The 15,412-nt window shown below is 38.8% G+C and overlaps 1 protein-coding gene across 7 annotated transcripts in view; it reads right to left on the reverse strand.

Annotated features, from left to right (window-relative positions):
* The window catches only part of RRAS2 (RAS related 2), an 88,036-nt gene that overhangs the window by 31,964 nt on the left and 40,660 nt on the right, over positions 1-15,412 (reverse strand). The window contains exon 1 of one of the 7 annotated variants that reach the window (XM_074401119.1): positions 7,204-7,696. The exons of 5 other annotated variants lie outside the window; for them this stretch is intronic. In XM_074401119.1, the coding sequence (XP_074257220.1) occupies positions 7,204-7,212 (9 nt within the window). In that variant the 5' untranslated portion in view covers positions 7,213-7,696. Of the gene's footprint in view, positions 1-6,046; positions 6,582-7,203; positions 7,697-15,412 lie in introns of those variants that run through there. One more of the 7 variants, XM_074401120.1, reaches the window with a different exon arrangement.

The following is a 15,412-nucleotide window of genomic DNA, read 5'->3' on the forward strand; positions in this document are numbered from 1 at the left end:
AGATAAACTGGATATAGATATAGAATCTGTCAGAAAGAACTCAAAGATGATACCAAGTTTTTCTGTAAGAATGGTGGTACCATTTACTGGGCTGGGACAGGCTGGTGGGGTACAGAATGGAGGCAAGAATACAGAGCGGTTTTGTGCATGTTCTGTTAAGACACTCATTAGATACCTACTACAGAAATGAGTCTGGGTTTCACTGAAAAGGTGGGGCTGAAGGCAAATTTGGAAGTCAACAAGAGATAGATGGCATTATCACAAGACTAATCAGACAGAGAAAACAACAGGGACTGGGACCTGGGGTACTGTTGGGAGGTTAGGAAAATGAGAAAGATCTAAGCGGGAAACTGAGAAGGAGCAGCTACAAGTAGGAAGAGAACCAAGAAAATGGTAACCAGGATGCGAAGAGAAGAAATAATTGAAGAAGGAAGAAAAGATAAGGGTTGCTGATAGGTCAAGTAATCATATTAATCACAGTGACAGCAAACACTTATATGGCATTTACTACATACCAGGCACTGTTCTCTCACTACAGACAAGGAAAAAAAAGAGCTGAAAGATTACATAGGGTGACCACATAAGCTACTGACAAACTGGGACTGAAAGAGGATGCTAATAATAAATACATCAGGACAACAGGCATAAACCAGGACTTTCCTAGGCAAACAGACATATGGCCACCGTAAGGTTATACACCTCTCTTAGGCATGGGAGGAATTCTTCCTTGTTTCTTATGCAGTGTTCAAATCATAGCCTATCCTGTGGCTACTGCTTTCCTTCCCAGTCTTGCTATGCAATGGATAGATAGATAGGTTCTGATACTTCCTTTCAAGGGATTAGCCAAGAACCATCCCACAGGGGAAATCAAAACAGTATGTGCATACACATTCCTTCTGATACTTTTTTTCAAAACTCTGTAGCAAAGAATTTTCACTGATTCAAGGAGGAACAAATTTAAAAGCATTTTAGGCCAGAAACAGTGGATCATGCCTATAATTCCAACATTTCATGAAATCAAGGTGAGAGGATCGCTTGAAGCTAGGAGTTCAAGACCAGCCTAGGCAACATAGCAAGATCTACAAAAAATAACTTAAAAATTAACTTGGTGTGGTGGGGTACACCTATAGTCCCAGCTATTCTAGAGGCTTGGGGCTAAAGGACTGCTTGAGCCCAGGAGTTTCAGGCTACAGTGAGCTATGATCAGACCACTGCATTCCAGCTTGGGCAACAGAGCAACAATCTGTCTCTAAAAAATAAAAATAAAACAAAAAATTAAAGTACTTTATTTTATTTTATTTTGACAGAACCTAACACTGTTGCCCAGGTTGGAGTACAGTGGTGCAATCTCAGCTCACTGCAACCACCGCCTCTTGGGTTCAAGTGATTCTTCTGTTTCAGCCTCCCAAGTAACTGGGATTAGAGGCATGTGCCAATACACCAGGCTAATTTTTGTATTTTCAGTAGAAACAAGGTTTCACCATGTTGGCTACACTGGTTGTGAACTCCTGACCTCGGGTGATATGCGCACCTTAGTCTCCCAAAGTGTTGGAATTACAGGTCTGAGCTACTGCACCCAGCAAAATAAAAGTACTTTAAATGTATTTAGGAAAATATAGGTCAGGTATACTGGAAAACTATTTCAATAATGTATTTTAAAATGTGTTGAACTGGACACAAACAGATGGAAAAACATTCCATGCTCATGGTTAGGAAGAATCAATATTGTGAAAATGGCCATACTGCCTGAAGTAATTTACAGATTCAATGCTATCCCCATCAGGCTACCTACGACCGTCTTCACAGAACTGGAAAAAAACATCTTAAACTTCATATGGAAGCAAAAGAGAGCCCACATAGCCAAGTCAATTCTAAGCAAAAAGAACAAAGCTGGAGGCATCACGCTACCTGACTTCAAACTATACTACAAAGCAGCAGTAATCAAAACAGCATGGTACTGATACCAAAACAAAGATATAGACCAGTGGAATAGAATAGAGGCCTCGGAGGCAATGCCACACATCTACAACCATCTGATCTTTGACAAACCTGACAAAAACAAGCAATGCAGAAAGGATTTCCTGTTTAACAAATGGTGTTGGGAAAACTGGCTAGCCACATGCAGAAAACAGAAACTGGACCCTTTACTGACACCTTACACTAAAATTAACTCCAGATAGATTAAAGACTTAAACGTAAGACCCAACACCATAAAAAACCCTAGAAGAAAACCTAGGCAAAACCATTCAGGACGTAGGCAAAGTCAAGGACTTCATGACTAAAACATCAAAAGCAAAGGCAACAAAAGTCAAAATAGACAAATGGAATCTAATTAAACCCCAGAGTTTCTACACAGCAAAAGAAACAACCGTTAAGAGTGAACCAGCAACCAACAGAATGGGAAAAATATTTTGCAGTCAACCCATCTGACAAAGGGCTAATATCCAGAATCTACAAAGAACTAAAACAGATTTACAAGAAAAAACCAACCCATTCAAAAGTGGAAGAAGGATATGAACAGACATGTTCAAAAGACATAAGTGAGGCCAACAAACATATGAAAAAATGCTCATCATCACTGGTCATTAGAGAAATGCAAATCAAAACCACACTGAGATGCCATCTCACACCAGTTAGAATGGAGATCATTAAAAAATCTGGAGACAACGATGCTGGAGAGGATGTGGAGAAATAGGAACAGTTTTACACTGTTGGCGGGAGTGTAAACTAGTTCAACGATTGTGGAAGACAGTGTGGCAATTCCTCAAGGACCTAGAAATTGAAATTCCATTTGACCCAGCAATCCCATTACTGGGTATATATCCAAAGGATTATAAATCGTTCTTTTATAAAGACACATGCACACATATGTTCACTGCTACACTGTTTACAAGAGCAAAGACTTGGAACCAACCCAAATGCCCATCGATGATAGACTGGACAGGGAAAATGCGGCACATATATACCATGGAATACTATGCAGCCATAAAAAATGATGAGTTAATGTCCTTTGTGGGGACATGGATGAACCTGGAAACCATCATTCTCAGCAAACTGACATAAGAACAGAAACTCAAACACCACATGTTCTCACTTATAGGCGGATGTTGAACAATGAAAACACATGGACACAGGAAGGGGAGCATCACACACTGGGGTCTGTTGTGAGGGACTAACGGAAGGAGAGCAGGGGATAGGGAGTTGGGTAGGAATAACATGGGAAGAAATGCCAGATACAGGTGATGGGGATGGAGGCAGCAAACCACACTGCCATGTAAATACCTATGCAACAATCCTGCATGTTCTGCACATGTACCCCAGAACCTAAAGTGCAATAAAATATACATATATTACAAAAATAAAAATAAAGTAAAATATGCTTAACTGTTTCACAAGAATATAGCCATTAATGAAGGAAATTAACACTGCAAACTACCAAAGACATATAAACATACATAAACAAACAAGATGTGTCACGGTAGCTTTGTTAGTGTGAAAAACTTTTTTTTTTCTTGAGGTAGAGTCTCTCTCTGTCGTCCCAGGCTGGAGTACAGTGGCTCAGTCTTGGCTTACTGAAACCTCCACCTCCCAGGTTCAAGCAATTCTCCTGCCTCAGCCTCCCAGGTAGCTTACAGGCACCCACCACCGCACCCAGCTAATTTTTTTATTTTTAGTAGAGACGGGGTTTTACCATGTTGACCAGGCTGGTCTCAAACTCCTGACCTCATAGGATCCACCCACCTTGGCCTCCCGTGCTGGGATCACAGGTGTGAGCCATCACACCTGGCCTGAAAAACTCTTAATAGCCTAAATGCCCCTAACAGGAGAACACAGGACTAGTTAAATGAATTATGGCATATCTATCACAGAATAGCAAACAGCCATTGAAAAGAATGAAACACATCCTGAAATGCCACATCGATTTCACGAGCATCTATTACATACTGAGTTTTATTCATTTGACAAATACTCGTTGTGTACTTACTACCTACAAGCTAGGAATGGTTCTGAATCCGAATAAAACCAGCATGGTTCAACCACGTGTTTTGTTTGTTGGGTTTGGTTTGGGTTATTTTTAGAGACAGAATCTTTCCCTGTTGCCCAGGCCGGAGTGCAGTGACCCGATCATGGCTTACTGCTGGCTCAAACTCCTAGGCTCAAATGGTCCTCTCACCTCAGCCTCCTGAGTAGCTGGGACTATAGGTATAGGTACACGACATGAAGCCTGGCTAATTTTTTCATTTTTTGTGGAGATGGGGGTCTCACTATGTTCCCAGGCTGGTCATCATCTCCTGGCCTCAAGCGATCCCTAACCACCTAGGACTCCCCAAGTATTGGGATTATAGGCGTGAGCCACTGCACCCAGCCAGTTCTGGCACTTGTGGAGCTATGTTTTAGTGGAGACATATGCATGCGTCTATAGCACAGTTAAATTCAAGAAACAATTTTACACCTGTTATCACTGTTGTTTTACTTTCCTAATAATACAAAGAACTAAATTCCTCATTGTGTTCATCTCAAAATGGGAAAGCAGCAGCAACGAATGCTCTTACCAGTTTCCCTCCAAACCACATGCCTGGAGCCTGGGCCAGCACTTCTCTGAAAGTGGCTGTCTATTCATACCCAGGACCACCCTTCTTACTTTTGATTACTTAACCTCATTCTATTAGCAATTCTCAGTTTTTATAAAATCTCTTCTTATGGCACACAAATTTAAATCAGACTAGATCGCTAATTTTAAACTTTTAAGTGGAGACAAACGTGATTCATATTAAAAGGAACCACGCATATAAACATTCATCTTATAAAAATACCTAAGTATGTAGGTTTAAAAAGTCAAGGGCTAAACAGCCCATCTTCACAGAATTTAAGACCCTGCTCACACCATTCAGAGACATGAATTATAGCTTGTCTATATGCGTTCAGCCTAATTTCATAGTAAAAGAATCCCACATCAATTGTAAACCACATGAAAAGAAAGTAAACACGTAACTAAACTCTGAATCACATTTATATGCATATAATATAGGTCAAATTCTATAGCTATTATTCCATTTAGTAAAAGTACTTTCATAGTGCTTATTTGCAAATGTAGGAAGAGTTTTACTTACTGCAGTGGCTTTAATAGTAGCACCTAAATATATATATATATATATATATATATATATATATATATATATCTCCAACTCCTAATACCTGGTACCTATGAATATGACCTTCTTTGGAAATAGGGTCTTTGCAGTTATTATTAAGGTAAGATGCTCTTGGACCTAAATCCAATCATTGCTGTCCTTATAAGAGAAAGGAGGGTGAGATGAAAAACACAGAAAATAACCCAGAGAGGAAGGCCACATGAAGGCAGAGGCAGGGATATGTGCACAAACAAGCCAAGGAGCATAAAGGGCTGCCAACAAACACCAGAAGCCAGGACAGAGGCATGGAAATGATTCTTCCTCAGATTCCAGAATGAACCAGCATGACAATAACTTGATTTTGAAGTTATGACCTATGAAAAATTAAATTTTCTTTGTTTATACCACCAAGTTTAAGGTGATTTGTTACAGCAGACATAGGAAATTGATACATACTCATCTATAAAATTTGGCCCCATTATTTTTTATATGTCTATAAACCAAAGAGAAACAAATGATAGAAATAATTTTTTCTACTCACAAGCTATTAGAACAAAATATAAAGCTGCCTTAACAGTACTAGCATTACAATTTATGATACTGATGACCACACTGCAATTTACTAGATAGACCCATGAAGTAATTGTTTTCATTCTCTAAACTAGAGAAATTCCAGTTAGTCAACAAAAATACGAAAGGTAGAAGACAGTAAATGGAATTAAATAACACTAAAGTTCGAGTAGTTGTAGGAAAATAACCAAAATAATGATTTGTTTAAAATGTAGTAAGTCTCAAAAGTAATTACTAAAGAAGAAAGAATTTAACAATTATCTATAATTTAGTATTTGTTATAAAACAACATGTCTTCATTGTAGAAAATCTGGAAAATCGTTAGAAAAAATTACAAAACTCACCTTTAGAACCAAAGCCCATCTTCACAATCTCTCAACTTAAAATTTGAAACTTGACATGTATTTTCTAGCCTGTGAGCTAAACAGCCTGATCTTAAATTGTTCAAATAAGGCCCATCACTAAATGCCTTTGTTTACAATTAGGTTTATATGCTACTTACACAACTATGAAACTGAGAGTCTATGATGGAAATTCTGGTCTAATTTTAACATAAGCCTTATAATTGAAACACACAAACGGGAACTACAAGAAGAGTTTTATTGTCATGGGGGTTTCCAGCAAGGTGCTTTCCCTTGATCATTTTGGGTCCTAAGCTGTTCTGGTCTCTAATCATATTTACATATCAACCAAATCCTCAATTTTAGAAATAATATATGCAGAAATAAGTGCAGAAAAGCAATATTAACAAATTTTATTCAAGAGCTTTTGACTAATGGTCTTCCACATTTCCATTACATTTTTTCAAAAAATAATTATCAATTAGATGCCGTAAAATAAAGAGGAACACCTAACAGCTGCCATGCAATAGCAAAGGTTGAAATACTGAGAATGAAAAATAGCTTGAAAATTCTTGGCAAACCAAATCTTTGAATGCAGGCACATTTTTTGTTGTTGTTTTTGTTTTTTTGAAATGGAGTCTCACTGTGTTGCCCAGGCTGGAGTGCAGTGGTGCAATCTCAGCTGACTGAAACCTCTACCTCCAGGTTCAAGTGATTCTCCTGCCTCAGCCTCCAAGTAGCTGGGACTACAGATATGCGTCATCACGCCTGGCTAATTTTTGTATTTTTAGTAGAGACCAGGTTTCACGATGTTGGCCAGGCTGGTCTCAAACTCTTGGCCTCAAGTGAACCACCTACCTTGGCTTCCCAAAGTGCTGAGATTATAGGCACAAGCCACCACGTCCAGTTGAATGCAAGCACGTTTTAATATTTCATTTAAATAGCCATTTTTTTTTTTGTTATAAAAAGCAAAAGTCTCACTAACTCTAGGTCAATTTTTAAACTAAACCCTCTACTATTTAAATGTTTATTCAAAATTAGACAGCATCCTCATTCCCTCAGTGTGGGCTGCACAGAATGACTTCCTTCCAAAGAATACAATATGGAAAAGGGTTTGGGCAGGGAGTAACTTTGCAGTAGAGAAACCAGACAAACATTACCTCTGCCATATGATCAGGGTCAACATCAACAGTAACAAATCACACTGACAGCATGTACTCTTGATATGATGTGATGAAAACAGTACTTCACCTCTGTGGTCTTCCTCTCAAAAACTCGTAACCCTACACCCATCATGAGAAGAACATCAGACACATTCCAATAGAGGGGCACTCTACAAAATACTTAATGAGTACTCTTCAAAATAGCTGGGTCATCAAAAACAAGTAAAGTCAGGGCTGAGCCTAAGAAGACATGACAACTAAATGTTAATGTCTTATATTGATGAGATCCTGGATCAGAAAAAGGACATCAGGTAAAAACTGTGGAAACGTGAATAAAGTATAGACTTTAGCTAATATTAATGTATCCACAATGGTTCATTAATTCTAACAAAGGTACCATACGTGTTAACAGTAGAGGAACTGGGTGACAGATGTATGGAAACTTCCTGTACTTTCTTCTCAGATTTTCTGTAACTCTAAAGTTCTTAAAGTCTACTTAAAAAAAAAAAAAAAAAAAAAAAAAAAAAAAAAAAAAAACCAACTGAGGTTGTTCTAGGTAAGACTTTTCTAATCACCCACATGTAAAAGCTTAAATTAATTAGTGAAAACAACTAGACTGACTAAACAGTTTCTAGCACTAAAATTAAATCCACATTTTAGGGTACTCAGAGGCAAGATAAAGGGAGACCAGATCAACTCCACCTTTTTAACCAAACATTTACTGTGGTAAGAATGTAAAAATTCAACGGCCGGGTGCGGTGGCTCAAGCCTGTAATCCCAGCACTTTGGGAGGCCGAGGCGGGTGGATCACGAGGTCAAGAGATCGAGACCATCCTGGTCAACATGGTGAAACCCCGTCTCTACTAAAAATACAAAAAATTAGCTGGCCATGGTGGCGCGTGCCTGTAATCCCAGCTACTCAGGAGGTTGAGGCAGGAGAATTGCCTGAACCCAGGAGGCAGAGGTTGCAGTGAGCCGAGATCGCGCCATTGCACTCTAGCCTGGGCAACAAGAGCGAAACTCCGTCTCAAAATAAAAAAGAATGTAAAAATTCAGTCTCAAAACCACATAGCTATTAAAAAATACATTAATTTTAAACTAATAAAAATGACCAAAAAAAAAAGTGTAGCTCAGAAGAGAATTCTTTTAAAGCAGAAAGCCCAGATCAGAAACCCAGAACAGGAAGTATGGTCCTTCTTGCACCATCTTGGACTACAATTTTATGTCTCTGAACACACTTGACTGTGTTTCCTCATTTACATAATGGAAACTGACAACAGCACAGTGTAATATCCAAAAGAAGCTAGCCTGTCATAAATAAAAATATAAAATTCTTAGTCTTTTTACTTCACTTGTCATCTGCTAAAACCAATGCTTTCTTGGTGAGGTATGCATCAGTCCAAAGAGAATCAACCAAAAGAGAAAGACAGAAGGGGTACTACAAAAGAGGGAAAAGTAGGAATAGCATTTAACTATTTATATCAGCATTTTCCAGGCCCTCCTTTCTACATTTTTTCACATCTCTCCCTGAAAAAGTATCCTAATGAGTCCAGGTACAGCAATCCATACCTATAATCCCAGCACTTGGGAAGGCTAAGGCAGGAAGATTGCTTGAGCCCAGGAATTCAAGACTGGACTACGCAACACAACAAGACCATGTCATTCATTCATTCATTCATTCATTCATAAAGCCAGGCATAGTGGTACATCTCTGCAGTCCTCCTAGCTACTTGGAAGGCTGAGGCAGGAGGACTGCTTGAGTCCAGGAGGTCAAGGAAGTAGTGAGCTATGATCACACCATTGCACTTAGCCTGGGTGACAAAGTAACACCATTTCAAAACAAACAACCCAAAATGTGTACTGATTAAACTCTCATTTCAACTAACACTTATTAAGACATCCTGAAAATAGTTACACTGTAATTCACCAAACTTAGGGTTCTAATGCAAATCAGGCATTGGAAATAGCAAAAGTAAATGAGTATCAGATCCTGCCTTCAAGGAGTCTACAAAGAGTCAAGTAGGAGGCAAGAGGCAAGACAACAAAACAAGTACCACCTTTTGTTAACAGGAGGATGCCAACAATTAGAAGATGCACCCTAATTACATAGGTGTTAAGATATTTTTTTAATGTGTGCCTTACAATGGAGGAGATAATATAGTTTATGTGGTAAGTGCTAGAATAAATTTAGAAAAAGGTCCCATGGAATGTGAATGTACTGCCATTTAACACTTCTACTCTAATAGGTGTTGGGGGAGTTCTACAGATTCTCAATCACCTAAGTTGGGGAAAAAAAGAATTCAAAATGCATATACCTTACCAAGAACAGACTTATTTGCAAAATGCAAGACAGACTTTAAAGATGCAGAACATCAGTATTAATAAGATCTTAGGTCAGGCATGGTGGCTCATGCCTATAATGCCAGCACTTTGGGACGCCAAAGCAGGTGGATCACCTGAGGTCAGGAGTTTGAGACCAGCCTGGACAACATGGTGAAACTTTGTCTTTACTAAAAATACAAAAATTAGCCGAGTGTGGTGTCGGGCCCCTGTAATCCCAGCTACTCAGGTGGCTGAGGCATAAGAATTGTTTGAATCCGGGAGGTAGAGACTGCAGTGAGCCAAGATCGCGCCACTGCTCTCCAGCCTGAACAGAGCAAGACTCTGTCTCAAGAAAAAAAAAAAAAAAAACAGGAAAAAAAAAAAAAAGAAATGTAGACTCTATCAACAAGAGACAATTAGTTAACTTACTAGTTTTTCCCCTTGATCTTTCCCTACGAAACAAATCACTGCAGGCTCTAAATATACGAAGGGGAGCTGAGCACAGTGGCTCACACCTGTAATCTTAGGAAGTCAGGAAGCCAAGGCAAGAGGATCGCTTGAGCCCAGGAGTGCAAGACTGCAGTGAGCTACTGTGCCATTGCACTCCAGCCTGGGCAACAGAGTGAGACCCTGTTTCTAAATAAATAAATAAATAAATGTATGAAGAGGACAATTGTAAAATAAACCACATTTCTAAAACAGAATCATGTTATTTTAAAGGGAAGCAGGAAGGAAAAAGAAATCATTTTCATTATATTTCCCCTCACTGCTAAGACTAAAGCTGTACTTTATAACAGGAAAAGAAAACCCTGTCTTCACAAACCCCTGAAGGCTTTGCTATGTGTAAACCCAAGAGAAATCCCTGTGAAATGAATAACTATCCTAATAAATCCTATATGGATGTTTACCTCTTTTAATACTTGAGTGTAGCCAGGCATGGTGGCTCATATCTAGAATCCCACTACTTTGGGAGTCCAAGGTGGGCAGATCGCCTAAAGTCAGGACTTTGAGACCGGCCTGGCCAACATGGAGAAGCCCCATCTCTACCTACTAAAAGCACAAAAATCAGCTGGGCATGGTGGTGCGCGACGGTAGTTGTAGCTACTCAGCAGGCTGAGGTAGGAGAATCACTTGAACCCGGCAGGCAGAGGTTGCTGTGAGCTGAGATTGTGCCACTGCACTCCAGCCTGGGCGACAGAATGAGACTGTTTAAAAAAAAAAAAAAAGTACTTGAGTGCCCAGGGATGAGATGGTGCCTATTCAGTTAAGTATCCTGATGAGAAAAGCAAAACCCTTCTCTCACAGCAAAGCTCCTGAGCCCAGCAAGGTGTGGATCTACCTGTGTCTCCCAGTGCTGTGGTCACTCCAGCTCAGCAGGGCAGTGGAACAGCTGAGACAGAAGAAATGATTGCTGAGGAAGGCAGAGTGTTTAGGAAAGATAACCCAAACATGGAGATTTTGTTGATTCTTTCAGTCCCCACTTCGGACTTTCAGAAGTAAATATCAGATTTTCTAAAAATCAGATTTTTAGAAAAATTAAGTATTAAACTTCAACTTCCTTCAGGAAAATATATCTGTAGACTTTGAATTACACTTACTGACTTGGCAACAATACAGCTATAGTTTACTATGTGTCAGGCACTAAGTGCTTTACCATATTAATTCACTGAAACCTCACAGTACATGAAAGTAAGTGGTCTTATTGTCTCCATCATACAGGTGAGGAAAAAGTACAGGTGGAGGAAAGACTTACAGTAACTTGCCCAAAGTCACATAGCCTGTAAGTATGGAGCAGAAATTGATTCACAGCAGTTCTGGCTCGATTCTGTGCCCCAAACCACATCATTACACTGAGAGCTACCTTCAGTAAACAAAAATAAATGTATTGATCCTGCTTTCTCTAGACTCATAAAATAAAATGTCCAGGTTTTCTCAAATCCATCTCCCCACACACCCCCGTCAATCCTCACATTTGGCAATAATGCCAAGCAGGAAAAGCAGCTTTTTCCAAGGTATGGGAGTATGACCTGTACTGAAATAAAAATTATATCAACTATTCAGATTCCCTCTGTCTTCTGAGAGCACAGGTAACTGCAAGTTTACCATACATGATGGAGGATTTGTACTACTTTCCCTTTAAAATATTTTCAAAACATCTTACTCAACTGATAAAAGGTAATACACCTACCTAAAAGACTTGGTAAAGAGAAGCAAGTATCAGTTTTATTTTTCAGAGTGCAGAAAAGTTGTGTGATCAAAGCCACAAAAACAAGATTATAATTTCAGTTTACTGATGGACTTGAAAAATATAGACAATTATAAAACAACTTAAAATTCAACTGTAGCTATGTTACATGTTTACAATTAACTAATCATTCTAAAAATATTTAAAGAACAGGAATGATAGCAGAAGAAAAATGTCATCATGGGAGAGCATAAAGATGAGTTAAACGTCTTCTTCCTGCAAAATTCAATTTGTTTATTTAGTTGTAGCACTGCCCACCCACCATACCCCACAAAAAAAGCCACATTCATTTGAGGTCACTTTGCCTCCTGCTATTTCCTTTGCAGTGAATCTGCAAAGTTCTAATGCACCGTGCTGATTTTATTCATTGAACAGAAAGCAATTCAGTGAAACGTAGAAGCAACCAAACCTTTGGCACCTTGTGAAACCACAAGAGAGCAAGATCTTTTTTCCCAGGTTCTAACATCTTTTTAAAGCTGTTTTTCAAACAGCAGTATACCTAGAATGACTGCATGCTTGTCTAGAGTAATGTGCTCAGGACCAAAAGGCAGATCAATTGACTCTCAGACTGGAAATTAATCAAGACAAAAATTTTTAATGGGCGTCTTAAGCAGCTCTCATTTACTTATTCTTTCATTTATCTAATTTCAATATATAAACAAAATAATAGCAGTAGACTGTTTTTCCTATAGAAACTCATTAATACAACCTTCAGAGTTAAACTTCGACTTCAAATTAGGCCAGAGATTTCCCCTTAAATCAATTCTTTGTTGCTTTTAAAAAGGTTACACAAAAACATAAGTTAAAACTGGTTAAAATAAAAACACAGGGAGGGAACTTTTATGAAAGATATTAAACATACTGTCAATTTATCTTAAATAAGATGAACTGGTAAAAATAAAAATATAAAAGAATTTAAGTCAAAATTCATTTCTTAAGAACCTGACAATCATAAAGCTGTATAAAGTAGTAACCAGTAAAATGTGGGAAAACTATGAATTTTTTTGAGACAGAGTCTCACTCTGTCTCCAGGCTGGAGTGCAGTGGTGCAATCTCAGCTCACCGCAACCTCTGCCTCCCAGGTTCAAGTGATTCTCTTGCGTTAGCCTCCTGAGTAGCTGGGACTTGAACATGAAAGGCGGAGGTTGCGATGAGCCAAGATCAGCCACTGCACTCCAGCCTAGGCAACAGAGCAAGACTCCATCTCACAAAAAGAAAAAAGATTGCAAAGAAGTAAATGCACATCAGTATTTTTAAATCTTATGTCCATACCATTCCTCCTTCCACTAACATGACTAATCAATAGCAAATTTTAGATGTTCTCAATAAACTTCCCTTGGTGAAATGGTAGTGGGACAAGGAAGGGAACTCTACAAGAATGGTACTAAAGTCCCTCATTCTTTATACTCACACTTAAAAGAATGATCAAAAATCACCAAAATTTCTGAAGTCCTTGCATGGGAGTTGTGGGGGTGGTGGTGCTACATTTGTTATTATTTTGCCATGTCTTGTGTTTTGTGTTTGATCATCCAGGAGCAAGTGGGAATGGGAAGAGCAAGGGAGCTGTCTAGCTTTTAAAACCACTTTAGCCTACCTATGACCACTTCTAGCCAGGTTGGATGGCTCCTTCTTAATAAAGGAAATATCAGATTTAGCTCCCTTTCCACCATCCTTGGCTTGCTACTGGCTAAAAATTTAGTCTCTAATTGAAAGTCTGATCCATTTCTGAAATTCTGCCTTTCCTATGTTTTTGTCACTAAATGCTCCCCTGCTTCCATTTGAGCTCACCCTTGTTTGAGTGAGGTGAAGACAACATTTGAAAATGTGTTCTGGTTACTTTGACCCCCAACAATACATTTAACAGGTATATTTAATCCAGATCTAGTTATCAGTGGCTTCTGGTATCATTCCTTGTACTGTAATCATATGATAATGATTAGTTTATTATAATTAACTACAACTGAACTTTGTTTAATAGTTTTAAAATCCTATCTACCTAACTATAATAAATCTATTGACTATATACTATTTAACAGTTACTATGCTAGACACTGCATAAAAAAGAAAACAATACCAATAAAAGTGTTTTCCCCAAAAGAGATCACAGTCTAACTCTCAAAGCAAATATACCCAACCAAATAGGTGATAACTGCCATCAGAAAATATCAAATGTGCTCAGCACGGTGGCTCACGCCTATATTTCTACCACTTTGGGAGGTGGAGGCAGATGGGTCGCTTGAGCTCAGGAATTTGAGACCAGGCTGGGCAACACGGTGAAACCCTATCTCTACGAAAATAAACAAAAAAAAAAGCACCCAGCACAGTGATGGGCAGCTGTAACCCCATCTACTTGGGAGGCTAAGGCAGGAAGATCACTTGAGCCCAGGAGGGTGAGACTACAGTGAGCTAAGATCACACCACTGCACTCCAGCCTAGGTGACAAATTGAGGAGACTGTCTCAAAACAAAACCAAAAAAAAAAAAAAACAACACAAACACCCCACCCCAGCCTCAAAAAAAAAAAAAAAAAAAAAAAAACACACAAATATCCTTGACATTTAATTTCGCTCTTTCTATATTTCCCACAAATAACATTTTTTCCGAATGTTTTTTTAACTAAGCAAAGCTTAAACACTTATTAAGTAATTCCTTTGTAATACGCACGTTACTGGCTAAACAGAGCAATCCAGATCTGTATCTATGTATTAAAGTAGCCACAATCTAATTTATCTCAAACTTCTTATCTATAACATCCTTGCTAAAATTTTATCGACCATCTCCAACAAAATTCTGGATTAAATGTTAAAAATAAATAAATGAGGGCCGGGTGCGGTGGCTCACGCCTATAATCCCAGCACTTTGGGAGGCCGAGGCGGGTGGATCACGAGGTCAAGAGATCGAGACCATCTTGGTCAACATGGTGAAACCCCGTCTCTACTAAAAATACAAAAATTAGCCGGGCGTGGTGATGCACACCTGTAGTCCCAGCTACTCGGGAGACTGAGGCAGAAGAATTGCTTGAACCCAGGAGGCGGAGGTTGCAGTGAGCCGAGATCGTGCCACTGCACTCCAGCCTGGGTAACAAGAGCGAAACTCCGTCTCAATAAATAAATAAATAAATAAATAAATAAATAAATAAATAAATGAAATCACAAACAAGTGAGCAAGAGGCTACCAAAAATGACCATCAGTCCAATCAAGACAAATGTGAATTTAAAAAATAAAAAAAGAATGACCACTAAGATCTTAAGAGGAAACATAGAGAACTTAACTGTAATAAAAATCTAATGGTAAAAATTCAATGGATAGACTAAAAAACATATCTCTTCAAACACTGCTAACAAGAACTAAAGGACAGCCTAGAGTGAACACAACTACAGCTAAAGGAGTCATTTAAAAGAGAATACTATGAACAACTTTATGCAATAAATAAGAAACACAGACAAAATGGACATCTGTCCAGAAAAATACAAACTCAAAATTTATTCAAGAATAACTGGGGCCGGGCGCAGTGGCTCAAGCCTGTAATCCCAGCACTTTGGGAGGCTGAGGCGGGTGGATCACGAGGTCAAGAAATTGAGACCATCCTAGTCAACATGGTGAAACCCCGTCTCTACTAAAAATACAAAAAATTAGCTGG

This window comes from Saimiri boliviensis, chromosome 6 (assembly GCF_048565385.1).
Source record: "Saimiri boliviensis isolate mSaiBol1 chromosome 6, mSaiBol1.pri, whole genome shotgun sequence".
NCBI lineage: Eukaryota > Metazoa > Chordata > Mammalia > Primates > Cebidae > Saimiri > Saimiri boliviensis.